The sequence below is a fragment of the Aphelocoma coerulescens genome, chromosome 14, assembly GCF_041296385.1.
Source record: "Aphelocoma coerulescens isolate FSJ_1873_10779 chromosome 14, UR_Acoe_1.0, whole genome shotgun sequence".
Classification (NCBI taxonomy): domain Eukaryota; kingdom Metazoa; phylum Chordata; class Aves; order Passeriformes; family Corvidae; genus Aphelocoma; species Aphelocoma coerulescens.
Window position 1 is genome coordinate 2,441,915 of NC_091028.1, and position 22,167 is coordinate 2,464,081.

Here is a 22,167-nt window from a genome sequence, read left to right on the forward strand (position 1 = left end):
AGCAGCTGGAGAGAGACTTAGGCAAGGACCTGAGTGTCCCACTCTGGAACATGTCAGCCTACCCTAATGAAAACTTCCTCCAGGAAATATTCCCTAACTCCCAGAGCATCCTGCACCTGAGGGATGAGATGGCAGCTCTGCTACCTGCAGTGAGAAATCCTTGGCTGGGGATTGCTGAGTGTGGAAGCCTTGGGAACAAAAGGTTCTGCCTGGAGACATTCCCAGCTGCCCTCCAGTGCGTTCTGTGCATCCTGGGAATGCTGCTCTGCTGCAGCCCCCCTCCTTACCCTGTCCATTTTGAAATTCCTCCCCAGCACGTTCTTCTGGTTGGAGTCCACGCCGTCGCAGCTGGCCAGGAACTCGGGCAGGAAGGCGGAGTAGAAGCCGTCGAAGTCCACCGAGGCCATGTTGTAGGTGGCGATGCCGATCTCCTCCTGCAGCAGGTCGTGGGACTTGTGCACCAGCACCTGCAGCAGCACGTTCACAAACTGGAACAGCATCGTGGTCCTGAAGATCTTCTGCACAGGGAGAGGGGCATGGGGTTAGGGGACTCCACTCCTCTCACAGGAGGACAAATCCAGCAAGGACGGAGCAGCCACGGCTTCGGCGGCGTCGCCAACTCTGGTGAGCACTGAGATATTTTCTAAGCCAAGCCACATCAAAAATGGCTAAAATAAGCTCAGTTAGTATCAGCTTGAAAGTTAACACTGAGTTTGGCCACGCTTACCTCATGGTTTGGGGCTCCAGGGAGGGCTCAGAGCCCCTTGCAGGGCCTAAAGGGGCTCCAGGAGAGCTGCAGAGGGACTGGGGACAAGGGATAGAGGGACAGGACACAGGGAATGGCTTCCCACTGCCAGAGGCAGGGTTAGATGGGATATTGGGAAGGAATTGTTCCCTGGGAGGGTGGGCAGGCCCTGGCACAGGGTGCCCAGAGCAGCTGTGGCTGCCCCTGGATCTCTGGAAGTGTCCAAGGCCAGGCTGGGCAGGGCTTGGAGCAGCCTGGGACAGTGGAAGGTGTCCCTGCCATGGCAGGGGGGTAAAAGTAAATTAGCTTTACAGTCCCTTCCAGCCCAAACCATTCCATGATTCCATGCTCTGACCCAAGTTTTAAGCATTGGCAAAGCCACCAGCATCAAGTCCCACTCCAATTCCAGTCAGGTTCTGGAATTCCCTGCACAGGGCTCCTGGGAGCCAGGGAATGTGGCAGATGCCTGGAAGTCTGCCCCAGGCACCTGGAACACAAAGTGCTGCCCTTCAGGTGTGAATACAGATGAGAAACTGAAAGCTCTGCCTTCCCAGGCTGAGCAGATTCCCTGGATTCCAGATTTAACCCTTCCTGGCAGCAGCTAACGTGGGTAGGTTACAGGGCCTGGAGGACAGGTCCAAAGAGAGGTGGAGACTCCCACGTGGCAGTGCCCTGGGAATACCAGATACCTGCTGCTGCCCAGGTGGGAATGCTGGAGGCACTCACTGTCCCACTGATGATCCCAGTTCCCACTTCCCCAGACAAACCTCACTGCCACTGCATGTTCTCACTGTCACAGGAGGGAACACATCCAGGCTTTGCTGGGAGCTGGGATCCCCCCCATTCCCAGTTCCCAGTATCAAGGGCTGGCAGCCCCATTCCAACCTCCCTGAGCACGGCAACCACCCAAAGGCTGTGGCACAAAACCCCCAAATCCTGACCTGGGTTTCTGAGTAGCTTAAAAGCAGTCCCAGGACAGCTCCCACCTCTTCCCATGCACAGAGAGCTCAGGCAGGACCCACCTTGTGGTACAGCTTCTGCTTCGTGTTCAGGGTCTCCAGGTAGAAGAGGTTCTGCTTGAACAGGTGAATGTCAGGCTGCAGGAAGGACTGGCCAAACGCCTGGGGACAAAGCACAGATGGAGGAAGGGGATGGAGACCACCACAAACATCAGACCTGCCAGGCAAAACAGCAGCATTTTCACCCTGGCACCAGGACAAACCCCTGGGAGCCTCAGTGCAGCAAGTTATCAAGAGACAGGCAGCTGTTCAAATCAACTGTGCTGCCACCAGATCCATGGGAATGGGGTTTTGGTGGGAACATGGGCATATCCCTGCTGAGCTGGGCCCACTGGGAACAGGCAGGCCAAGCTGGCACTGGAGAGGGCCAGGGATGCTGAGCCCAGCTCCCTGGGCAGGCAGTCTGCTCAGGAAGGGCAGGGCTGTTCCTCAGAGATGTCACCTGAGGCACCAAGGCATGGGGGAACAGACCAGGACACACCCCAGGGTGGGCCCTCAGTCCCAGTCAGGAGCCCAAGCAGACATCACTGCCCTGGATTAGGATTTGGAGATGGGCCCTGGCAGCCTGTGAAGAGCCCAGAAAAGAATCTGCTGGACCCTGACCTGACCTGGCAGGGCTGCACAGTGTGTGGTCAGGCACCTTTTCCACCCTGAACACCTCCAAAACACTGTACAGGACATGCAGGCAGGTGAGGTCAGCTGTGCACAGAGACAGGCAGCAGGATTTTAACAGCTCCTCTTCAAGGCATTGTGAACAGAAGAGTTTATTCACCCACATGACCCATTTATTGTCAAATGGACAAGAACAACCCAGATCCCAGCAAGACTGAGCCAGTTCTGACCTTAGATCTCAGGTGGAAACCAGCACACAAGCTATTCATGTCCCCCACACAAAGCACTGGCAGTGGGAACACTTAGAGAACATTAAATAAGAGTTTTCTATCAGGAGCCAAGGAGTAAAACAAGCAGTGCAGGATTGCCACGCAGCCTGAACTGGGATTATGATAGAAATATCTCCCAGAAGGAGGCATTCCTGGTGAGTTTGGAAGTGTTCCACAGCTACAGGTGAAAGAGATGCTTGGACAGCCCTGCACAGGGACCAGCCTGAGCTTCATTCACACCAAAAGGTGGCAGGAGAAGGGCAGGCCAGAGAGAAACATGACACAGTTCATGTCAGTGCAAGAGCTCCCTCTCCACATGTGCACCAGAGGGGACCCAGTTTCTCCGGGCTCTCCACGATGGGGCAACTCTCCCAAAGGTCTCCTGCAGTCTAAGGTGATCTAGGAATTGCAAGGGAGCTCATCTGGTCACCTCTGACCAAAGCAACACATGGGACACAGTCTGTTAGCCTTAAAAATTCCAATTTCCCCACCTGAGGAGGTTGGTGCTGGCTCTGTGCACACTCTGTCCCTGCCTGCCAGTGCCTAAAGGGGCTCCAGGAGAGCTGCAGAGGGACTGGGGACAAGGGTGGAGGGACAGGACACAGGGAATGGCTTCCCAGTGCCAGAGGGCAGGGATGGATGGGAGATTGGGAAGGAATTGTTCCCTGGGAGGGTGGGCAGGCCCTGGCACAGGGTGCCCAGAGCAGCTGTGGCTGCCCCTGGATCCCTGGCAGTGTCCAAGGCCAGGCTGGATGGGACTCGGAGCAGCCTGGGACAGTGGAAGGTGTCCCTGCCCATGGCAGGGGGTGTAACTGGATGGGCTTTCATCCTGAACCCAAACCACTCCATGATTCTGTATTTCCCAGGCCAAAGCCTGTCAGGTGTTACCCCACTGACCCTTCCCTACCAGGTCCTGTGGAACGGCAAACAAGAAGTCCATGGAAGCCAAAAGACACTTTAGGAACACTTTCCTGCACTGACAGCTTTCCCCAGTGCCAACCACAACACTCAGAGTTAACTGGGTCAGTGGCAGTGATGTATTTTTATTGCAGGATGAGGCTTGCAAAGGAATTAACATTCCTTCCTCATGCCTGCATGGCTCTGTGCCTTGTGAGCTCAGCAGCTGGGTCACTCCTCAGCAACTTTCATCTGCAGCAGTTCCTGGAAGCAAAACCTCACTCAAGACACATCTAAACTCATCACCCACATGTGCCCATGTGGGACCCTCACAAGAACAGAGACACTGAGGGGCTGGAGCGGGCCCAGGGAAGGGAACAGAGCTGGGGAAGGGGCTGGAGCCCCAGGAGCGGCTGAGGGAGCTGGGAAAGGGGCTCAGCCTGGAGCAAAGGAGGCTCAGGGGGGACCTTGTGGCTCTGCACAACTCCCTGACAGGAGGGGGCAGCTGGGGGGGTCGGGCTCTGCTCCCAGGGAACAGGGACAGGAGGAGAGGGAACGGCCTCAGGCTGGGCCAGGGGAGGTTTAGGTTGGATATTGGGGAAATTCCTTCATGGGAAGAGTGGTCAGGCACTGGCACAGCTGCCCAGAGCACTGGTGGAGTCACCACCCCTGGGGGGATTTAACAGTGGATGTGGCACTTGGGGACATGGGTCAGTGGTGGCCTTGGCAGTGCTGGGGAATGGCTGGACTGGATCTCAGAGAGCTTTTCCAACACTGGTGCTTCTGTGATTCCATGTTTACTGCAGTGCCCCAAGCAGTGTGTGCTCCCCTGCAGGAAAGGTTCTGGGGAATGGGTGAGTTACCTGCATGATGGCACTGAACTGGGCTTCGTTCTCCATCTGCTCCTCTGCCACTCCCCTCTGGACACTGGCCAGCACGCTGGATTTGAAGAAGTACCTCCAGTTGTGGTGCAGGACCCGGAAGAGCAGCTCAAACAGCTCTGCTTTCACATCAGGGGATGAGCGCTGGCAGCACAGGAGGACAGAGCTCAGAGCAGGCTCCTCTGCTGGATCCCACCCCAATCCTGGATCCCACCAACCCAGGGCTTTGCACCAAAGCGTTTCTCCTAAGGGAGCACCAAACCCAGCAGCTGTAGGATCATGCTGAAAACACATCAATCCTCCACCCACACTGCTTCCAATCCCACTGACCACTCCTCCACAGGGTGCTTTCCCTCCACAGCGATTGACACATGCAGCTCTTGAAAGCCAAAGCTTCACTGCTGCCACCCCCCCAGCAATGCCTTCCCTTCCCATTCCCATTCCCATTCCCATTCCCATTCCCATTCCCATTCCCATTCCCAGCCTTACCTCTGCAATGATGGGATACACCTGCTCCATGCACAGCGAGATCACACTGGGCAGGAAGGGTTTGAACACCTGGCCTGGTTCCTGCACCACCACCTGCAGGATCTTCAGGAACTTTTCCACCACCCGGCAGCCGGTGCTGCCCTCGTGGAGGATGCTCTCTGCCAGCTGCTCCCTGGGACACAAACAGGCATTAGGAAGATTCCCAGAGATCTGTAGGCTTCCCTGGTTTACTGGAAAACAGGTGATGCCTCTAAAATGCTCAGTTAATATAGGGTCAAGCACATGAAGCCACAGAAAGGAGGGAGGTTGCCACTGAGGGTTGGCAAATCCCCCTCTGCAACAAAAGATGAGTGAAGGGACACCCTCAGACCTTAGGCAGGAGCTAAGAGGGAATATGAGAGCCCAGTTCAACACCCCACACTGCCAGAAAGTCCATGGGAGAGCTGGAATTGCACAGTGGCAGGTATGACTGATGAGCACCCACTGGGGCTCTCCAGACTTGGAAGGGTTTTCCTCAGATTCAGCTCTGGGACTTGACAAGTCTGGCCACAAAGGCTGGAAACAGCTCACTTTAGGGGACAGGGACCCACAGGCTGAGCAGCTCCTGAGATAAACCATCCTGAGGGGTGAGAAACAAGTGAGTGACCCGTGTTGGGCAGTACCTGGTGAACATGTTCAGGAAGGTCTGTATGATCTGCTCAGTGAAAGGCACTCCCATCTGCACCCTCAGGCCTTGGAACAGGGTGAGGAAAAAGCTCAGCATCTCATCTGTCACATCTAAGAGAAGAGAAAAGCAAAAAGAATGTGTTAAGGAAACATCCAAGTGCATCAATCAGTGTTTTATGTTTCAGTCTTTTATGTAAGTCTCAAGTTTGCTCCTCCTGTTCAGGGAACCCCATTTGCTCTTGGAATTTACCAGCAGGGTTGTCTGAGAAACTGAAACCATCAGCTGGTTACTACAGGGCTTCAGGATTGTTCATACCCTTCCAAAAGCTGCCAGGGATGACAAGCACAGGCAGCACCAACCCCTCAGAACAACCACAACCCTGCCAGCAAGGCCTCAGTGAGCTCTGCCTGCACACAGTGCTGGGACAAAGCTCATGGGCAGCTCCAGGCCCATCTCCAGCTCTCACTGCTTGTACAGGGTTAACAGGAAACACCAGGAAATCCAAAACATCCACACAGCTCGGGGTGGAGGAGACAGAATCCAGCTTGGTTTTTTGGCAGAAACTGAGAAGACCCTTCTGTCTTCAGAAGGGAGCACGTGGTGATTGCAGTGATCAGCACCCAGCTAATCCTTCATGTGTCCCAATAAACACTGGATAACCAAGCTGGAGCTGCTCAACTCCTCCCTCATCACACAGCCTTTGGTAGCCAATAAATTGCAATTGATGAGGCTGCCAGCCTGTTCTGGAGACAGCAGCTCCCTGGAGTCACAGCACCCTTTGCCTCTGCCTTGGATCCTCTCTGCATTTCACCCCTTTTGTCTCCCCTCAGCCCCTCCACAGAGAAAATCCCACCCAGCTCCAAATGGGACATGAGGAAGCACCCTGATGTGACACAAAATACAAGCTGCTGGCCAGAAGGCTGCCAAGTGAGAGTCCTGCTTCCATCTCAGGGAAAAAAAATCCCCAAATCCCACACCATCTGACCTAATCTGATGACATCTATCCCTTTTTGTCTTCAAGCTTCTGCAGAGAATGTAAATGGCAAATACAACCAGAGAGGGTATTTGAAAGCATTTTTTTTGTGCTCAGGACCAGCTCCTCTTTGAAACTGTGACAGTCCTGCCTGGATCCTGGCTGGCAGGGATGTCCCTTCCCTGCTGTGGCTCAGCCCAGCTCTCCCAGCACACCCAGGCACAGACAACCCACACACTCCACACCCACACCACGACTCTGTGCTGCTGTTCTGGGTGTTATCAGGAGCTCAGAAAGCTACTCACAGCATGGCCCCTGGCCTGAGGTTATACCTGACTGATGAATGAAAGCTGGGAAGAGGGCTAGTGAGACCTGCACGGATTCTTGCAGCGACTGATAACAGATCTGCCGGGACTTGGTGGATTCTCCAGAGATACTTTCTACAATGTCTTCCAGAACGCTCAGTGTCTGGTGGATGATCACCTTGGCTGCAAAACAAGAGAGGTGATGCTTCTGGCACGTGCCAAAACTGCTTGGAGGTAAGAGGAAGAGAAATGAAGCTCACACACACAGTAATTAAAACAACTGACATGTGACACTGCAGATTTCTGAACAACTTCTGAAGTGATCCTCAATGAAAAAAACCCCAGACACACCCAAAACCAGGCCCAAAGCATATACACAAGTTTCCCTGCACCCCTGCCAGGAGTTTCCTTGCATTCCTCCTATATAAACAAACCCTCTCCAGTAATTCCCAAGTCTGGAAGAAATTCTTATTTCCCCCCTTCACTTTTTACACCCATGTTCTTCATTAACACAGCTTCCAGCCAGTATTTCTAATAACACCATGAGGCTGTTCAGTATTCCCAAAGCAATCTTTACCACCCAAACTTTTATCCCAACCCTGATCCCACCTTCCTCAGGAAGACAGCACTTCAATGGAAGAGTTTACAGGCGACCTGGGGCGATAGTGCCCTGTACAGAGCAGAGAAGCCTCTAAAAATAGAAAGAAAACACAACCCGCTCCCTTTCCTGTACGTGAAACAGTTTCTCAGCCAAAATAATTACTGGCAAATCAGCTTAACGACACTCCCCAGTGCAGCAGGAGGGAGCAGGACACTGGTACTTACTGTCCTCCAGCTGCACCTTCCTCTGGGGCAGGCTGGCCGTGGCCTTGAGCTGGCGGTAGTCCCTGGTGAGGGCGGACACGAGGCTGGCGTGGTTGGTGGAGCGCACGGCCCACTGCTGCTCGCTCTCGGGCAGGTTGGGCCAGGGCAGCAGCAGCACGTTGGACAGAGCCCTGCACACCAGCACCTGGGCCTGGGAGGGACAGGAATCAAAGCCAATGGGTTGGGTGGGAAGGGAGGATAAAGCTCATCGTGTTCCAACCCCTGCATTGTGCAGCTCTGATGTGTGTGAGGCTCTGGATGAGCTCTGCAGAGCTCCTTGGGCACTGAGGATGGACTGCAGCTCCCAAAACACCCCCACAGTTGGATATAAACCTCGAGTTCCTAGTACTCTTAAGGAGATGTGGGAGCAGAAAGACATCTACAAGAGCCCAGACAGCACCAGGGTTGGACTGACAGCAAAACCACTGAATCATGGAATGGTTTGGGTTGAAGGGACCAACCCAACTGCCATAGGCAGGGACACCTTCCACCAGACCAGGCTGCTCCAAGTCCAACCTGGCCTTGGACACTTCTAGGGATGGGACAGCCACAGCTTCTCTGGGCAACATGAAGCAAAGAGACAAAGTTTTAACTTTTTTCCCAGGTTAATTTTTGCCAGAGCACAGGCTGGAGTGAAATGACATTTTATGGCTGTGCAAGACCCCAGCAGTGCTCGCTGTTCAACAGCACAACATGAGCCCAAGTACCAGCTCTGCAAGAGAGAGAGAAGCAAAGCTCCAGGATTTAAGGCCTGGAACCAGCTCCCAGCTCTGTCAGCCCTTCCCTGCAGCAGTAAATCTCTGGTGTTTATAAAAACAAAGATGATTTTCCTTCCATTGCTCCTTGTCTGGTTTACAGGCTGAGCTCCTGCACTTGTGCAGCACTCTGTGCTTCCTTGCCAGCAGACAACATAACCATATCCCAGCCTCCACTGTGGCTTTTCAGAACTATAAATGGAATATATTTATAGTATTTACATTGCTTCTGCAATGTAAATACTTGAGTTTCGCAAAAAACTCTTTGTGTAGGTCAGAATCAACGTGCCTGTACTGTAAAGATGATGCAGAATCAGGGATGGTGTCAACAAAGGAGAAAAGAATCAGATCTAAGAGGTGCAATTGTATTTTTTCCTTGTGCTGTTGCTTGAAATAGATCATTAATTACAAATGATATCACTGTAATTCCCGGATATCCACAATATAGAGATAATTGCTGCCCCTCCAGTTGTTTTTTGAGGTTATCCCTCACCACCTGAGGCACATCTTCCCAAGGACACCTGATTTCAGTGTGAGATAGCTCTGGGCCAACTGACCTTGTCGGGGAGGCGCTGGGCAGAGGTGTCAGTGATCCTGTTGAACACCTTCTGCACAGCTGGGATGCTGATCAGGAACACCGGGCGCACCGTGGTGGCCAAGGACACCAGCAGGTGGCACGCAGAGAGCAGCAGCTTCTCCTGCACCTGAGAGACAGAGGGGTGGTCAGGCTGCCCAGTCACACTGGCACACACAACCAGAGTCAGCACACTGAGCTGCCAGGACCTGGGGGGTGCAGCCAGGGTGGGGCTCAGGCTCTGCTCCCAGGGAACAAGGACAGGATGAGAGGAACAGCCTCAAGCTGTGCCACGGGAAGGTGTGATTGGATATTGGGGAAGTTCCTTCATGGAAAGGGTGCTCAAGGCAGTGCTGGGGTCACCATCCCTGGAGGGATTTAAGAGCCAGGTGGATGTGGCATTTGGGGACATGGGTCAGTGGTGGCCTTGGCAGTGCTGGGGGAATGGTTGGACTCGATCTTAGAGAGTTCTTCCTAAACAATTCTACAATTTATTTGTCAACCAGAGCATAGCTCAGTTCCCTTAATACCATGAGAGAGAGATTTCTCTGCTTTCAAGCCATAAAATCATTAGACTGAGTTTCGAAGCCTTTAAGTTGCTTATTCTTGTATCAGCCTGACCCCCAGTGCTGTTGAGAGCTGCTCTGGACTGCAGCCCCCAGCAGAGCCCAGGGCCAGCAGTACCTTGGAGCTGATGAGGGGGGTGATGGCCTCCAGCGCCGTGGACACCAGGGAGATGAACTGCTCAGGGTTCTGCCTGTGCACCTCGCTGTAGAACTGGGCCAGCCAGTGAGCGTAGGCCTGCAGGGCTGCCAGGGACTGCGCGTGCCTGGGGACAGCAAGGGACACAGTGAGCACCAGAACGGGACAGGAGAGAGGTGTTTCAGGCAAACCTGGCAGCTTGGTTTGTAAAAAATCCTTCCTGCTGTTTTGGTTCTGGTTCTGGACCCACCAGGCCAAAGGTGCAAACTGATAAAGTCACGTTATCATCCTTCATAATCACACTTTTATCATGTTCACATTGAGTCAGGGCGTTTCTGAGAGATGTCCCCACATGTGTGACAGGGCTGCTTTCTCAGGCAAGCGTTAGAAAATGGATCACAGGTTTCTTCAGGGACAGGGAAAAGGGTGAACCCTTGCTGACAGATCATGGAAAACGCCTCCCAGATTATCATAAACCAGAACAGAAACCATTAAAACAACATCACCTGCACAAAATTCAGTGCCATTAACTTGGGACTAATAGGAGAAATCCCATTAGTTATAGAGCTATATGGTGAAATCTAGTGGGGGTCTTCAAGGAGCTGCTGAAGGTGCAATTACAAATCAGAACAAGTGTTCAAACCTTCAGTTCTGCTCACAGCACAGCAGCTGGCAGGGAACAGGTTTGTGCTGCACAGCCTCAGCAAGGGAAGGTCCCTAAAAGGCTGTCAGAGGTGATCTATGGCCAGCAGCACCAAGATTTCCCACTGAATGTCAGTGCCTGGATGGCAGGCAGTTGTTTGTCCCAGAAATGGCTTGCACAGCTGCAAGGCATATGTTTGTCTTGGAAGACAAAGATTTGAAACCCTCAGCTGGGAAAAACCTCTTTTACCTGAGCCACAGACCTGACTTTGGTAGCCAAAAAATCCATCAACTGGATTTCTATATAAACTCCACGCTACACAGTGGATCCACTTCTTTAAAATATCACTGTTGTAACACTTATTTCCTCATTAATTACCCTACTTTTACAGCCCCCAGCACAGGGCACAACCCCAGTTTGCTTTCAGAGCTGATTTAAGGAGCATTTTTCCTTCTCAGCACAAACATGTTTTCCTTTAAATGACCTGGGTACTTCCATTAGAGGAAAGACTGGTCCAAACCACTGGCAGCAGCCTTGACTTTCATCAGCTGAGAAAGGTGCTTTCCTGGGGAGCTGCCAGCAGCTGGAGAGGCTGTTTCCCAGGATATCTGCCAGGGTGGGGTCTGAGCAGCAGATCCAGAAGATCCAAGCCTTCCCCACCCCCTGAGTGCCCAGGCTGGGTACAGCCCATACTCACACATCGATGAGGTCAGGTTTCAGCACCGAGGGAACGGCGGTTTCGATGTTGTACAGTTTGATTTGAGATCCATACAGCGTCACCTTTACCAGCCTGGAGGTGCAAACACACATGGCAGAGCAAAGGGATTGTACAAACCAGCTCCAGCACCTGATCTAGTGCAGCTCTTCCCCAGTCTTTGTCAATGTTTAGCTAATACACAAATGAGATTCTGGCTATTTAGTTTAAACTAATTCAGAGCCTACTGTGCTGTTTGGGATCAGATGGAACAGGTCAGATGTTCCTCCACAGAAATGAAAACACAAAACCTGTGTGAGGCCTTGCCTGAGATCCTGCCATTTGTAACTATGTGCTAATTAAGTATCCTGGAGGGGAAGAATAAAATGTCTGCTCCTTCAGCTTTCACAGGTCTTTTCATTTCAGAAAACAATCACAGAATCATCAAGGTTGGAAAAGACCTTGAAGATCACAAAGTCCAACCATCAAAGGAAGTTTTGGTGATTTAGTTTTGAAAGGTACAACTCTAGTCAAACTCTACATGTTACTTCATTGCCTCACAAGTGCAGATGCTGGAGCACAAGCCCCTCAATGTTTTCAAGGGACTGAGTTTATCTCATCCCACCCCTGCCATGGGCAGGGACACCTTCCACTGTCCCAGGCTGCTCCAAGCCCCATCCAACCTGGCCTTGGACACTGCCAGGGATCCAGGGGCAGCCACAGCTGCTCTGGGCACCCTGTGCCAGGGCCTGCCCACCCTCCCAGGGAACAATTCCTTCCCAATATCCCATCCAGCCCTGCCCTCTGGCACAGGGAAGCCATTCCCTTTGTGCTGTCACTCCAGGCCCCTGTAAATGGTCTCTCTCCATCTTTCCTGATGACTCCTTCAGTTCCTGGAAGGGGTAATTAGGTCACCCCTGAGCTGTTTCTTCTCCAGGCTGAAACAATCCCAATTCCCCCAGCCTGGCTCCAGAGCAGAGGGGTACCAGCCCTTGGAGCAGCACTGTGGCCTCCTCTGGACTTGCTCCAGCAGCTCCACATCCTTCCTGTGCTGGAGGCAGCTCTGCAGGTGGGGTCTCACCTGAGCAGAGGAGCAGATTTCCCCCCAATCCTCGCTGCCCACACTGGGGGCTCAGCCCAGCACACACCATTGGCTTTACAATCCACATTCTGGCCATCGAATTCCTTCCACCTCAATCTACTCCACGCCAAGGGGAGGCAGCAAGAAGCCCAATTTGTCAGAGTGCCTGCAGAGGTGACAGAGAGCCTGTACCCACCTCTCCACCACGGTGAGGGCGTCGTTGAACCTGGCGGCGAACACGTCCCCGGTGAAGTACTCGGCCAGGCGGCCCACGGCCTGCAGCAGCGAGCTCAGGTCCCTCAGCGAGCAGTGCAGCCTCCTGCAGTCGTTCTCTGCTGTGATGTTCAGCCTGTGACCTGCAGCGACACCACAGCCCCTCAGAGACACAAGCACAAAGCAGCCTTTCTCTAAGAGCTGCCCCAAGAGCTGGAAATTGATGCTCGTGCAAGGGGAAAAACCCTACGGCTTTGTGATCAACCCCTGCAGCTCTTGGGGATGGGAAACCTGATGACAAAGTGACAGGAAATGCAAAGTTTATTCTAATGACATGACAAGCATTCTTCTGCCTCTAGCTCGGCGCTGGGTCACAGGTCAGATGGCAGCACTGGCCCAGACACTGCAACACTCGAGCTTGGAAAGGAAATCAACTGTTCTGACAACACTTCGAAGGCTGATAAAGACGTTAATGACTGTTTTAGCCTTTTACACCTTTATTCCCTTCTGTATGGTGTTAGTTCCTACACAAACAGGAGCCTTTCTGGTTTCCTGCTGCCACCAGAAGCAATCCCAGCTCTGGAGAAGGTGGATTTCCACACTCCCTCTGCCGGCTACACTTGCAGTGATGCAGCAGCAGATTTGGGACAGTGAATTTGTGACTTCACTTCTGATGTGAAGTGTGTTGTGCACTTCCATATTTCTCAGGTGCAAGAAACAATCCACTACTGAGACTTGCCAGCCCCACACAACCCTCCTGCTGCTCAGGTGTGGACACCTGGGCTCAAACATTCCAGAGCTTCCACTAAAAAAGCAAATATGTTCTGCAACACCACCCTTCAAAGAAAATCAGATTTTCTTTCCACAGACTGTATTTAATCACAGATTCAACTTTCACCAGCAACCTCTCTATTTTGTGCCATCAACACAAACACACAGGAAACTCCTGTGCCATGTGCTCTGGGATGAGCAGGGAAGTTAGATCAGATGATTCAGTCCAGTCCCTTCCAACCTGACCCATTCTGGGATTCTGTGCCACCACCCAGTGCTGAATCCAGAGCTGCATCTGAGCTGCTGCTGCTGATCCAGCCCACAGGACAGCTCCTAACACAGAACCACAGCATTAAACCCCGATGCACGGCTTATCCTAGGGCTGAAATGATCCTAAAAATGGGAATATTTTTTCCAGAACTGCCTATACAACAGTTCTGCCATGTACAGCAGTATTGGGACAGACTCCTTTCCTGGTCACACCAGGAAATTTCAGTATTACCTTGAGCTACAACCTCCTCTCAGGCAGATCTCACTGCTGCTGCTTCCCTTGTTTCTCAGGAAGGAGCTGCAGTATTTGGTGCTGCACACCTGTTTTAACACCTCTGGCATCTTCATTTCAAGTGCCAGAACAAGGGAAGAACCATGCCAGTAAGAATAAATCATATTATGAGATTTCTGTCTGCTGTTGGAGTTTAACTGCTGAGCCGTGAGACACAAGTTCTGATCAAGTGAATATACAAAAAGCAACACCACAGCAGGTCTGGAGTGGTTTTGCAGTCATGGGGAGGGAGGAGCAGTGTTAGAGGGTGGTTATTACCTGTTCCTGAAGTGACCACGAACTGCTGGAGCCCCAGATACACTTCCAGGTTATCCTGCAGAACGGGAAACTGGAAGAGAGAAGAATTGACTGTGATCCTGAGGCTTGGCAGACAGTAACACCCAACCATTGACTGCTCTACCAGACCAAAGTCCTCTCATTTCTCCCCAGTACCTTCACACGGACATTTGGAGGAAGGGCAGGTTGGGCTCTAGGCTGATCCTGCATCCCACAGCTTCCCAGGTCAGGAAAACAAAGATCACCCCCCTGAAGGCACTTCCCTGTGGCAGCTCTCCTTTCCCTCCAACGCAGCCTGACACATAATGGTCTGACAGTGGAAGTGAGAGCACAGCATGGCAGCACCAGGAATGGACAGCTGGAGGTAGAGCCCAGGCCAAGGAGCAGAGGAGTGGCAGAGTCTGTAGTGTGGGAGGTCTCTGCTCACCCAGCTCACCTGGAAGTATCACCTTCTCCAAAGGAAACTCCCAAAATACTATGCCACCAGAAAGTTGAGTTCAATGCCTCTCCCAGTGTACAGAAGGGAAGCAGTGCAGCACTCTGCCAGCAAGCTGCAGGCTGCAGCAGCTGAAATTCCATGGGGAAAACAGCCAAAGGAATAAACACCACAGTCCTTGATGCCATGAAGATTTTTGCCCTTTCCTTTATACCCCTGTTATACCTTTTTGCAACTTCTGTATTCCTAGTGCTTTTTGCCTACATTCTTGGACTTGTTTGTTAAGCTAAGAGACAAAACATTTTAGAAGCTTCATAGCTAGGGATCAGTGTGCCCCAGAGCCCAAGGTCCTCTCCAGAACACATTCTGTAAACCAAGATAGAACCATCCAGGGGAGAGTTCCTTGGGGAAGGGGGCTCACTTGAGCCTCTTATTGGGGAATCTTTGATAGATCTGCTAATTAGTAAAACCTATAATGCTATATCCAATGTTGGGGGGAGAGAGAGAGGTGTGGAGACAGAAGACGAAGACAGAGATAGACTCGGTGGGGTACATCTCGATGTATATGACCTGGACGTGTACACCTAAGGATCCTTAAAATAAATACCAAGGTAAAATCCCTTTTCCCCTTCTAACCGTGTGTGACTCCTGATTTTAAGACCAGGAAAAGGCATCACCTCATGCACCCCAGTGTGGGAACAGAGTGTCAGCCCAGCTCCATCACCCAGCAGTGACAGCAAATGTGCCAGCTCCTGCTCATACTTCAGCTGAAGGGTATTTTTCAACCCTTTCAGCCTGGCTTAGCTCTATTTAATTTCTGGTGGTGAAAGTGCTTGAAACTGGAGGTTGGTTTTATGGAGGTTCTCTCGCCCATCAGCAGAAGGAGCTGCAGCCTGTCCTTGCCCAGCATGGGATGGAGTCACTGCAGCTGCTGTCCACTGCTTGAATTATTTGCCACTGCTAAAACTGCTACACTGACCACTGCACCCACCAGCCCTGCAGCCACTGGGAAAAGCACTGGGAACTGCTTGAGAGCTTCCCACATTCCCCAGCCCACAAGAAGAAACAATGCAGGGCTCAGGAAAACACTCCCTAGCCCGTTTCCAACATGCTGTGCCTAATTAACAGTGGAGTGTCTTTGCATAACTGCCTGAGGGGAGTTTAAAAACCACAGAGCTTTGCTCGTGTGCATGTGTTACTCCAAGGAAGCCACATGCTCTCCTCCATCTGATCCATCTGCTCCCTGAAACACCCGCTCCTTGGTGCCTCCCGCTGACTCACAGAGCTGCACAGCAGCCTCTGCTTTTGTTCACTCCTCGGAGTAACAGGCTCCTCCTGCTTCACTGCTTCACGAAAAATATCAATTGCAAAGGCACTTCAGGTCAGGCATCTTCTGCTTCTGCAGCAGCCCAGTTTTCTCTGCTTCTTGGGAATACAGTTCTGAGGTTGAGGTGTGCAGTGTTCCCAGCAGGATTAATGCACTTGCTGAGATCCCACTGCATTTGTTTCCCTTTCTCCTCACCCAGCAAAACCACATGGACTGCCCTGAATTCTGGACACACTTCCAGCCTCAAGATCTCCTCCTCAGAATTGTTATGATGCTACAAACCCAGACAACTTTTACACCCCCAAAGGTAGTGACAGCAGCTGAAGAGAAGCACTTATCCAGATCAGATAATCCCAACTGTCCAAGGCCTCTCTCCAGCATTTCCATCTAGCCTTTAACAAAGATTCCACTCTCCTTAAAGCCCTAATAATGACATTTATCTGCCCAATTCACAGCCTTGCCTCCAAGGCAAAGGCCAAGATAAGCAGCACCGAGGGGTTGCTGCCAAATGTTTACACTTTGAGAGGTGGGAATTTCTAAAAAGTGTCCACCAAGCTGGACTTAGACACCGAAGTACTCTCCTCAAAACACACCAAGAAATGCAACAAAGCCAAAGAAACAATTTTTTCTCTTCAATTTCTTATCTCCCCTTGCCAAGTTTTGCATCCAACCCCAAATTTCCCTATTTCTTTTTGGCACTGAGGCATCTATCAAAAAAATCGACAGCAGTTGGTGCTCACTCCATGTGGCACTTTGGGCCTGGGGAAGGACTTACGAGTGTGGAGAAGGCGTGAGTTGGCAGGAGCTCCATGACTTTGGCCACCACTTCCAAGCTCTGGCGCAAGTACCGCTGCCACTCCGTTTGCTGCTGCAGACAAAAGAGACACTGGCATGAGCACAGCCCTGCCCTGGGGAACACAGAGCTTTTGGGACACTGGCAAGGGAGGGACAGGAGGGAGAACCCACCCTCTCCAAGCAGCACCTTAGAGAAATTAACTTGCACACTCCACTCAAACTGATTTTCATATAGAATTCATCCTGTTTTCATTGAGAATTGATAAAACCAGGGGGGCAGTGCAGGAGGAGGGAGGGGAAAGAGTGGCAATAACTTGACAAGTGAATGAAACAATTATATGAACCCTAAAAGACTCTTTCCATGCTCAGCTACACAGGTGACTGAGAAAGAAGCTGCCTGTTCCTATCATATCCCAAACCTGCCATTAATATGAGAGGGTAAAAATCGAACCAGAAACACACACAGCAAATAAGCAACAGAATCAAAAGCAGTATGTCCTGACTTAGTTTTCTCCTTAAATAATGAACTAAAACCCTTTTCAAGTTTTATACCAAAAGCTTAAAGTCTTGCCAGTATCATCATTTGCCAGCCCGTTTCTGAAGCATAAGGACAACTTCATCAGGACTGCTCTAGATAATTTATGCCCCTATTTGTGACATTATTATCACCATGGAAAGGCATCCAAACACCAACATGGTCTTTACAAGGGTATGATAGCTAATTATCCAGATGAGACAAGTGACAAATGAATCAAGAAAATAATTTATTTCACTTATGAAATGGTGCTGCTATCAAGCTCAGAAGCTGTGATGTGACCAGCCCTCGACATTCCGGAGTTTAAAAATCTGTCTGATCCCATTTGTGATGAAATTCCCTCTGCTCCTTCACCTACTGTCTTGTGACAGCTGACCTGCCCTTCCAGGGCTCTGGCCTCACCCATTTTGGCCACCTGCTCCACTTTGACATTTATCAGCTTCAACATGACCTTTATCAACACCAGCTTAGGAGAAATAAGCTTAAACACGAGCACCAACAATACAAACACAGGTTCAAGCTTTTGCCTCAGAAATACTTCAGCATTCAAATTCCCAAGCAACCAGCAAATTAATTCTAAACTAATTAAACACTTTAAATTCCAAATTCCAATACTTCTGACAATCAGAACATAAAGATCTAAATTTTTCCCCCACTAAGAACCAAGTTAAAGGTTTTATCTTCAGTGTGACTTCTTGTGAAAAGCATCTGAAGCTGTTTGACACCTCAAACCCCACACAGAAGGGAGGGGACAAGCAGTTGTTTAGCCCCTACTCCAAAGCACAAGCTCTGGAAAAGCCATTCCAGGTGTTGGCAGTGCAAGGGTTAAACTGTCCTGCTCCAGCTCTGCTCCTTACATCATCATCCAGCGTCTCGTCATCCAGCTCCTCCAGCTGTGCCTGGTTATACCTGAACTGGATCCGATTCAACACCTCTGTCAGCAGCAGAACCAAGGCATCTTCGTACCTGCAGCCAGGAGGGAGACACAAAGAGTTGGATAAAACCCTTGCAGCAAAGGAAATCTGTAAAACAGAACAGTTCCACCAAGCAGCTCCTGGGATTAAAGGTATCAGCTCATTTCAGGTGACAAGGTACCTGTAAGGAACCAGCCTTGGCAATACTCAGTGTCCCTCTGCCTCTGGAAGGGAAAGGGAGGATTGTTAGCAATGGGAACAGCCCCAAAGCTCAAAACAGGAAAGGCAGGAGCAGCTTGCCAGGAATAACACCAGGTGTCCATGAACAGGAGGCACCAAGAGCCTCCTGTAGCCCGAGCTGCTCCTCAGCAGCCTCAGCTTTGGGCACTGAATGAGGAACAGAGGAACCAGGGCAGTTGTTGCTGCCTCAGGTGGGACCTTGAGTCTGTCTGTGCTGCTGTCCTCCTTCCCCACACTGGAATTCAGGCCCTTCTCCCCTGAAATAAAGCCAGCACCCTCCTTGCTTGCACTCTAACACTAAAGGCATGTCACTGAAATATCCCTTCACCTCTGGGAGCCAGGAGCTGGCACAGAGCACACCAGAGATCCAACAGAAATAATGCCAAGCTGCAAAATCAGCAGAGCATGCAATCATTCCTGGTGCCACAACACCAAACTTCAGGGATTTCAAGCAGCGTTACTCTGATTTTTTTCCTTTAAAAACCTCCTTCTCAAAACAGCCCGGGTCTCATAAAAAACCCTGCTGTTTTCTAGGGAAAATCAGGCTGCAAAAATAGGCATTAAAAAAGAGTAAGAGATGCAGAGCATGATGCTAGCCAAGTGTCAGCCCGTGACAGTCAGCTGTGCCACCAGCCAGGCAGCTGCAAGCTCTGGCCAAGGTGGCGTAACCTTGGATTTGGCAACTTCTCCAGTGGTAAAAGTGGCAGTGTGTACAAAATGCAAAGCTTCTAAACCACAGAACAGGAAACTTCCTCTGTGCCCCTGTGGTGTAACCACTTCCAGACTGCCCAGCTCAGAGTTCACACGGCTCAGGGTGTGCAGGGACACGCAGACGTCAGAGCTGTCACCGAGGACAGGCAGCTCTGACAACCACTCACTCAAGCTTCATTGATTATTTTGTAACCTGACAGATCTAGAGACAGCTTTTTGGCACAACTGTCTCCATCACAAGCTGGGTGACACCAAGACAACATGCATGACACACATGTTGGGCAGGTAGAGGAGCAAATCATGAAGTTCAAACCCAAAAATCTGCTTCTTGAGAAATTCAAGCCCCACAGTTCCCATGCTGAAAGGAGGAGCTGTCTGCTCTATGGTAGTTCCACATTTCTTTGTGGTTATGATGCCAGGCTGGCTTTCAAAAACCAACTGCTTCTACTCAGGGTGCTCAAGGGAAAGGATCTTCCTTCTGCATTCAGCAGAACTTCACACGGCACAAACCATGGTGCTTTTAAACCTCAAAAACCCAAACAACTCACTGGGATATTCACCAGATTTTTAGAGTGGTAGCAAAGAGACTCTTCTCAAACAAAACCCACCCACTTCAGGGTCAGCACCTGCCAAGGAAGAGCTGCCAGCCACTGCTGTAATTAATACACACAGTAGTAAGCAAGGGCAACTTTTGACTTCCAGTCTCGTCTGTATTTCTTAGAAACCCATCCTCTATTTAAAGAGGAAATTTAAAATCCTAATTAAATCAAATTTATTTCCTAATTCATTAATTAGTTGTATGAGCTGTGTGAACATTAAGTAAGCAACTTGTGTTGTAGTTTCCTCCTCTAATTTGTGTTAAAATGTGCTCCAGTTCTATTTTAGACTACAAAGCTTCCTTCCTCTGCCTGCAAGGTTCACACACAACATATGTAAGTGACAGTTTGTCTACCCAAACCTGCTCAGCCTCAATTCTTGTGAATGAGTGTGAAACACTGAGGTTTATGCTTTTTATACTTCATGATTTTAGAAAAAGAAAGGACTCAACCACACATGAAGCTGCTGTAAGCAGTAGCTGATTTCTCACAGCTCTTCCATGGTGACCACAAAGCCTCTTTGCTGCTGTAGGAAAAAATTCTTCCCTCTGAGGGTGGGGAGGCCCTGGCACAGGGTGCCCAGAGCAGCTGTGGCTGCCCCTGGATCCCTGGCAGTGTCCAAGGCCAGGCTGGATGGGGTTTGGAGCAGCCTGGGACAGTGGAAGGTGTCTCTGCCCATGGCAGGGGGTGGGATGGGCTGAGCTTTAAGGTCCCTCCAACCCAAACCATTCCATGATTCCACGCTGGGTCACCCTGGCAGCTCCCCAGCCCTCACCTGTTGAGCACTGCTTCTTTGTCTGCCAGGCGACTTTTGATTTTGCTGGTCAGATAGTCCAAGAAGAGTGTCCAGATGTCCAAGCAAGAAAAGTAACCTTCATGTGTAGGCTGGAAGACACCAATATTCCCAATGAGTATTGCAAGCTATGGCAAGATGGATTTCACACAATGAAAACAGAAGTTAACATCCACTTCAATCCATGGGTAGAGGTTCTTGCTTTACTGAAACAATTCTAGGATGCCCTGGAGAGATTTAGAGCTGTCAAAAGATGAGCAAGAGCTTTTGTACAAGGGCAGGAACCCAGGCATTACAAGGCTGGTCTCAGCTTGAACCCAGCTTGCTAACCCAGCTTCCAGCATTCCAGTGCTCCAGGAGAGCTGGAGAGGGACTGGGGACAAGGGATGGAGGGACAGGACACAGGGAATGGCTTCCCAGTGCCAGAGGGCAGGGATAGATGGGATATTGGGAAGGAACTGTTCCCTGGGAAGGTGGGGAGGCCCTGGCACAGGGTGCCCAGAGCAGCTGTGGCTGCCCCTGGATCCCTGGCAGTGTCCAAGGCCAGGTTGGATGGGGCTTGGAGCAGCCTGGGACAGTGGAAGGTGTCCCTGCCCATGGCAGGGGTGGAAAAAGACAGGTTTTAAGGTCCCTTCCATCCCAAACCATTCCAAGATTCTGTGATATTATACAGCTGGTTCCTTGCCATTGTTCCATGTACATGGGGCTGAGCTGCACTGACAGCTTCTACAGTGAGGTAAAACCGACCTAAGCCACAGGGCTTGGGGGTTTTTATACAAAAACTGAAAGCTACAAGAAAGCCACAGATTGAGGACAAAAAACAGCATCCCCAAACACAAACCAAGCAAGTCAGGGAGACTTTTCCAGACATTGCCCATTCCAAGGACTAGGAAAATATTAAAGCAGAAGCAAAGTTAAACATCAGACAAGTTGTTGTTGCAGGGCAACCACCTGTGACCTTTGTTTCCAGCTAAATCCAAGAGCACATGAAGCCATTTCCCAGTCCCCAGCACCACTGGGGAAGTGCCAGTAAGACCAGTTAAATGATCTTGTTTTTGGGGTTTTCAGCTGGTCCTGCTGAAGAGGACAACAGAACAGATTGGGGAAAATGAGGGTGTGGGGCTGTACCTGATGGAAAGTGTATTTGAACAACAGGGCCAGGAATTCAACCACGGGGAACTGGGAGTAGGATTCAATCCTTCTGAGGTGGACGCTCACAAAGAGACGGAGGAAATCTGTGAACTTCTCAATGTAGCTGCAAGGGAAAGGAGAAAGCACTGAGAAAAAACAGGAAAGGTGCCCCAAGGGAAAGCAATTTCATTGACATAGTGATAAAAGCCACTCAAAATCTTCTCATTCGAAAGAAAGTTACAATTAACCATCAGTAGGACAATTAAAATATAAAGCCCTGCAACAATTACCTACAGGATGGGCAACCCTTCACTCCATTTACACCTGAAACAGCAGAAAAGACAATCTAGTCAAAAGCAACTTTAATATTCAGATAAATATCGAGTTCAACCAGGCCTGCAAATAAACACAACCCCCTCCACCCTGCAGAAATAATAATAATAGCAAAGGTCATTGTACTGATGCAGACAGGATTAGTGAAATGAACTGTACCCCTGAGGAACTCAGCTGGAAGCAAGAAGTTAATGCAGGAATCAGCAACAGAGGGGTTACATTTACAGGAGGGAGTGGGAGAGCCAGGGAGCTGAGAGCTGGAAAGGAAAATTCCTCCCGCAGTGGACATCAGCCACCCAAGAGCTGCTGAGCTGAGGGTTGGGACTGAATTGGGAAATAAAAGAGAAATCTTCCTCCAAAGCAT

At 50.6% G+C, this 22,167-nt stretch overlaps 1 protein-coding gene across 2 annotated transcripts in view; it reads right to left on the minus strand.

The window, feature by feature from the left end:
• The window catches only part of XPO6 (exportin 6), a 57,663-nt gene that overhangs the window by 1,711 nt on the left and 33,785 nt on the right, over positions 1-22,167 (minus strand). Inside the window, exons 8-23 of one of the 2 annotated variants that reach the window (XM_069029862.1) lie at positions 21,468-21,594; positions 20,322-20,431; positions 17,943-18,051; positions 16,531-16,620; positions 13,975-14,044; positions 12,367-12,526; positions 11,093-11,185; positions 9,735-9,879; positions 9,034-9,180; positions 7,683-7,872; positions 6,885-7,040; positions 5,575-5,689; positions 4,913-5,084; positions 4,406-4,567; positions 1,768-1,866; positions 288-518 (exon numbers count right to left, since the gene is read on the minus strand). In XM_069029862.1, the coding sequence (XP_068885963.1) occupies positions 288-518; positions 1,768-1,866; positions 4,406-4,567; positions 4,913-5,084; positions 5,575-5,689; positions 6,885-7,040; positions 7,683-7,872; positions 9,034-9,180; positions 9,735-9,879; positions 11,093-11,185; positions 12,367-12,526; positions 13,975-14,044; positions 16,531-16,620; positions 17,943-18,051; positions 20,322-20,431; positions 21,468-21,594 (2,176 nt within the window). Of the gene's footprint in view, positions 1-287; positions 519-1,767; positions 1,867-4,405; positions 4,568-4,912; positions 5,085-5,574; positions 5,690-6,884; positions 7,041-7,682; positions 7,873-9,033; positions 9,181-9,734; positions 9,880-11,092; positions 11,186-12,366; positions 12,527-13,974; positions 14,045-16,530; positions 16,624-17,942; positions 18,052-20,321; positions 20,432-21,467; positions 21,595-22,167 lie in introns of both variants that reach the window. The other variant, XM_069029861.1, reaches the window with a different exon arrangement.